The sequence below is a fragment of the Xenopus laevis genome, chromosome 5L, assembly GCF_017654675.1.
Source record: "Xenopus laevis strain J_2021 chromosome 5L, Xenopus_laevis_v10.1, whole genome shotgun sequence".
In the NCBI taxonomy this organism is placed as follows: Eukaryota; Metazoa; Chordata; class Amphibia; order Anura; family Pipidae; genus Xenopus; species Xenopus laevis.
The window spans coordinates 54,135,570-54,141,569 of record NC_054379.1 but is presented as its reverse complement, the minus strand read 5'-3'; the positions used below and the strand labels follow the sequence as shown (position 1 = coordinate 54,141,569).

At 37.9% G+C, this 6,000-nt stretch overlaps 1 protein-coding gene across 1 annotated transcript in view; it reads left to right on the top strand.

Moving 5' to 3' along the window:
* Positions 1 to 625: 625 nt before the first annotated feature.
* Positions 626 to 6,000, top strand: part of tmem181.L (transmembrane protein 181 L homeolog) — a 37,500-nt gene continuing 32,125 nt past the window's right edge. The window contains exon 1 of the mRNA XM_018261534.2: positions 626 to 929. Within this exon, the coding sequence (XP_018117023.1) occupies positions 799 to 929 (131 nt within the window). The 5' untranslated portion in view covers positions 626 to 798. The remainder of the gene's footprint in view (positions 930 to 6,000) is intronic.

The following is a 6,000-nucleotide window of genomic DNA, read 5'->3' as shown; positions in this document are numbered from 1 at the left end:
AAAATTAAGCAAGATTGGGAAAAGATTTGTAGGATCCAACAGCCAAAGACCTACAGTAAGTAAAGTAAAATATTATATATATATATATATATATATATATATATATATATATATATATATATATATATATATACTGTATATATATATATATATATATATATATTCATAGCCCATCTAAACTAGGTGTATACTGAGTGATAGAGGAGATACAATTACTCTGCCCTTTTTTTATTGTCATAAGATCTGTCATAAACTGGACAGCTGTCAATGATCACTGAATCTGATACAGGAGATTTGTATTCTGCAGCTCTGTTTATTTATGAAAAGGAAGCAGGATCTGGATAAAAAAATAAAATTGCGTAATAAAGCATAGAAACTATCCTTTCAAAAAAAGCTTGAGGTCTTTAGACTGAACACATGGTGATTGAATACAGTCATGCATATTATGCATTTCTTGCTTCCTACAATTCATGTACATTTTTATGAAAATAGCATAAAACATTGAGTTTCCTTGGAGTAGCAGCCACTGCAGTGCTTAAGTCATCTAGAAGAGCTGCCTGCATGATGTATTATGTGGGTGGTCTTAGAAAAAAACACAACACTGCCAGCTCCCTCTCCCAGTTCTGCCTACGCCTACATCCGAGGAGCAGCTGGTTTAATTTTACTAGGTCCAGGGGCAGAGATCAAACAAATCACCAGCAAACAATGCAATGACATCATCCATGCATAGCATACAAAGCTCCTGTCGTTATTGCTTGTTCACCTGGTACTGATGTACGAAGGGTGTAGGACAAAGACATGGATCCTGATTATGCATCCTTTGAAAGCTCCCTATGCAATGAATTTAAGGATTTCTGCAAGAAAATTAGCGAATCTTACAATGAATTAAAAGAGGATTTAACACCCTACAGAGATGATCGATTTTACAGGTATTGTAACAAATAAATGAAAGGAGCTGTAGAAAGGGAAAGCAGGTGCCATTTACAATGGTTATAATACACAAATATGTACTATTAATAATATTGTACTATGCTGTTATCTTGATTGATAAAGATGTTAGAAGTGATATTTTTGCATGTTGTCTATGTCTTAGGTTTGTAGCTAAACCCATAGATATACACACAATAACATATGTCCGTATGTAACAGAAGGCTTTAATGTTTGCACCAGATGACAAGGACATTAAAAATAAACATTCTGCTCAAATATGGGGGGGAGTTTGTGGATAAAGGATTTTTCTTTAATTTGTATTATACCAACTTTATGTTTCCTTAAAACATTTAGATATACCCAGTAACATTATTTTCCACCAATACAGGTTTAGTCTAGCGTAAAAGTAATTTAAAAATGTTTAATTATTTGCTCAAAATGAACCCTTTACTAGACCAAACAGCCACATCATTAACAGAGGAAGATAAGCTGCTTCAGTAATTATCACCTTGTAAGCATACAGACCTAGAATGGTAAAAGTCCCACACTGCTCCACTGATCTGTAATAAAGTATAATCTTAAACGTACAAGCTTATTCCTGAAATATGTACATAGAGTATACCTGTTCACACACTAGTAGTTTTGTTTAACTAGAGGGTACAGTATATTAAAAGAAAGAAACTGTAATTCTATGCTACTTTATAGTATAATTCAAAACTGTCAGTGGGTCTAAAGTTATTTCTACATGTATTTGCAACTGAAAACAGTATTTGTTCAGCCCTCTCTGTTCTCTGCTTTTGAAAAATGTATCGCCGTTAGTAGTGATGGGTGAATCTCACCCGTTTCTCTTTGCCAAAAATTTGTGAAACAGCGAAAATTCGTCCAAAATGCATTAAAGTCTATGACCATGGAATATTTTATAGCATGATGCGTCGCGTCAAGTTACGTTTTTTTGACGCATACATTTTTTTCACCCATTGGAGTGTATAGGAGTCATTTTGCAGTGAAACTCTGAGAAAATATCAGTTATCCTCCTGGTCTTTTATTTGCTACATTGTTTCAGCAGTCATAACCAGTGTTGCAGAAAATGTAGAGACAGAAAGATATTGTTTTTAGTAACAATTAATTATTGCACATATATTATTTGGGATTTTTTTTTGTCAGCAACAGCCCTGTTGCTATCCCCACCTACTTTACCTGTCCTATGCTCAATGTAGGTTAAAAGAGAATTCAACCTATGGGGGAAAAAAAAACATCTCTCTTCCCCCCAGACGAACTACCCCCGGGGGAAATGCCCCATACTTTTTACTTACGCCTCGGCGCAGATTTTTCCAGCGGAGTTCCACGCATCCATCTTCTGAGTCCTCGGTGCGCTGACTGGGAGATCGGTATTTTTGCACATGCGCAGCTGGAGCAGTTTGCCAGTTTGCAACAACTGCGTATGCGCAGAATTACACAGAAATTGCCGATCTCCCACTCAGCGCACCGAGGACTCGGAAAATGTATGCGTGGAACTCCGCTGGAAGAATCTGCGCCGAGGGGTAAGTACAAAGTATGTGCCATTTCCCTGGGGGGGGGGGTAGTTAGCCTGGGGGGAGGAGGGAGGTCTACCTGGGGTGGGGGTAAGGGTTTTTTTTCCCACAGGTTGAATTCTCCTTTAAGGGTCAGCCCCATCACTTGTGTAGATTGCACAACTGAACTGTCTGCACTTAGAAAAACTGAAAAGGGATCTCTTACCAGGATAGGTAAATTGCTACCCCTGGTAAAGTGTCACCTGAGTCAAGGTTGCAACTATGCCTTGTGACAAAAAAACACCCCTGCACAAATTTGCATCTATGGAATTTGTAAACAAGCATTTTTCTCTCAACAATAAAACATACTTAACTTAAAGGGGAACTATCCCGACAATAACATTAATTTAATAATAAGCTTCAGTATAGTGAAATAAGAAATACATTCAATTAAAAATTCGGCACTATTCCTGAAATAATCAAGTTTATCTTCACTCTCCCTCTCTCACCGTCTGTTTCTCGTCATTCTCTCTTCATGCAGAAGTTGGGTGTCAGATATTCATTGACAGTTAGATTCAATACTAATATATCTTATAGGGGGGCTCCTTTTGCCTATAAGATGTATTAGAGCTCTCTCTACTAAAATCACACTCTACATGCAGAATTGTAATGTGCAAAAGGCAGAATGTGCAAAAGGCAGTTATTTTGTTAAATTTTGTTTGTACTGGAATCAGTTATTTGAGTGAGCTCTTATACATCTGCTAGGAAAGGAAGCCCCCCTAAAAGATGTATTGGATCTAACTGTCAATGAATATCTGACACCCAACTGTTGCAGGAAGACAGAATGTAGAGAAATATATGCTGAGAGAGGGATAGCACCACCTACAAGTTAAAAGAATATCATTGGTGGCCAGGTCCCCTACCCTATAAATGAAAAAAACAAACATTTGGCTCCAGGGCCCCCCATAAAAGTTTTTTTTTTTTTTTTTTTAAAAAACATTGGTGGCCTGGAGCAATTTTTCATAATTTTCATACATTTTTATACAAACAGATAATTTCAGAGTAGCTTTGATGTTTGGCAATTATGAGTACATGGTTACCTATTTTGGATTCGACTAAATCTATATTTTTAAAAAATAAATGGTTTCGTGGCATAAACCTACTTTTCCAGGAGTTTTGGCTTTGGAATCTAAAGTATGCCATATTCTGCTGTAGTGTTTTGAAAATTCTGTAATTTACTGCTGGGAGTTTTTGATTTATAGAAGTCAGAAATCTCCATAAAACTATCTGGTATTGGGGCATCCTAGAGACACCAGGCTTTTCCATATTTTTCTTGTAATAAATCCCCATATGATGACAACTAGCATTTTTTATTTTTCTTTGGAACTCTAAATCTTGCTCCAGAAGTGGAAATACAGAACAACTCTGGCAGGTTTAGAAAGCTCAGGTTCTCCTGAAAAAAAGCAATGTATAATTTTCAGAGTTAAACCAAACATTTCCCCCAGGAAATGCCCTAGTGAGAGAGCACAAAATGAAGACATGGCTGGTACTGAGTGCAATTGAAATAGGGCATGCTGCTGGCACTTAATCACACATATGAATGCCTGCAAAAATGTTTATAAATAACATACTTATGCACACAAACATTTTCATGGATGAAAAATAATAGATATACCTCACTCCCTTTTATATTCCTCTGACAGAAGGTTCTGCTGTTATTGAGGGACTGTGTGTCAGTGTGTTAACAGTACATCTATTGCTAAGAGTAGAACAATATCCAAACATACTGTAGGTAATGTGGCAAGTAGATACTACTCTCCCCATATCCCCATGTAGTAATACCACCAGCACTTGAAAATTCAGAATTGGCAGTTCATTCGCAAAAAAAAAGTTGAGGCCAAACACCCAAATGAAAATATAGCATACATAATTTTCATGAGCAAAAACAACTAACCAAAAACAATGCAGAATGCATTAAAGTAACTAAAATCCAATACAACCACTCAATTCTTTTTTAAGTCTAATTAAGTTTTGAATTGAAGTTTTTATGGTTTCCCGCAGCCAATTACATTTTATGGGTGCAAAATGCAAGCACCTATGCAGAACTAAAGACGCAATAAAATGGCCAAAAATGCAACAAAATCACCACAATGGATCCAAAGGAGGTGACTGTAGGAAGGGGCAGACTGGGATTAAAAAGCAAACTTTTCAAAAAAATCTATGCAGCCGACATATAAACGTGTGACATTGGCAAAAAAAGAAAATGGTAGAAATATAGTGTAGTATACTTTGGTAGTGAGCCACCTCTTTGTGCAAAACACTATATTACTTGTGGGTCCCACTCCAACATCCACCAGAAATATAATAAGCCTTGTTTTTTAAGGGTCACCATCAGGGGAAGGTGGGTACTCACAGACGTTTTAATTGATTATACGCCTATCTGTGGGTTTGTTCAATACTCCTATTCCAAGTGCTGTCCGAGTTAAAGGAAGAGGTTTCATATAGTGTAAAAATGTTTCTTTAATAAATAGTGCATAAGTTAAAATCACACTCACATAAACACAAGTAGAATGGGCAAATTGCAGTCTTTTCCAGGTCCGCAATACTCTTGACCGATCCGCTGCGCTTGGGGTTCAGTTTGTTACAAGCAGGCAGAATTTACCCTTAAAAAAAAGGCTAATTATATTTCTGGTGGATGTTGGAGTGGGACCCATAAGTAATATAGTGTTTTGCACAAAGAGGTGGCTGACTACCAAAATACACTACACTATATTTCTACCATTTTCTTTTTTTGTCTTCCCCTGGGCTTCCTTGCGAAGCGCTGTCTTACAGATTATTTGATTTTAAGTTTTTTACCGGTTGGAGAACGGGATAGAAACGGCTACAGGGACGAACGTCTGGAAATCTTAAAAAACCTTTTTCCTTTTTAAGTGTGACATTGGCAGCCAGGCCCCCCCTACAAGTCAAAAAATAAACACTGGTGGGAAGGCTGCCATAAAATTAAAAAACGCATTGGTGGTCAGGCCTCCAGACATAAATGCCAAAAAAAATAATAAATTGGAGGCCACCCCTCCAGTTGAAAAAACCATTGGTGGCCAAGTTCTCCCCCATAAAAGTAGAAAAAGCATTGGTGGCCAGGGTCCCCCCCCATAACATTTAAAAAAAGCCTTGGTGTTCTATGGAAAGTTACCTTTAAAATTTGGCAGGCAGACTTCCTTGACTCCTTTGTTTTCCTGTGCCATTTTTTCTTCAACTTTTTGTCGGCTTCAGCCCCAATCATCTCCCTTCTGTGGCTCTTTGCTTCCCCAGCTCATTAGCCCAACTGGACAGATGGCCAGTCCGGACCTGACTGTAAAGGCCACAAGAAGTACAGGCAGTGGCAGACATGTTGCTGCCACTTGTCTGCTGCTGCTTAGGGGCCCCTTTGCAAGCACACTCAAGGGCCTGGTTGTTTGTCACTTACAGAGCTGTCAACTTTGAAGTCTTCATCACTGGGAGATTTGTGACGCGCTTGAATGTGCAGCCAAGAAAATCCCACGTTTGTGATGTAAATGGAAGT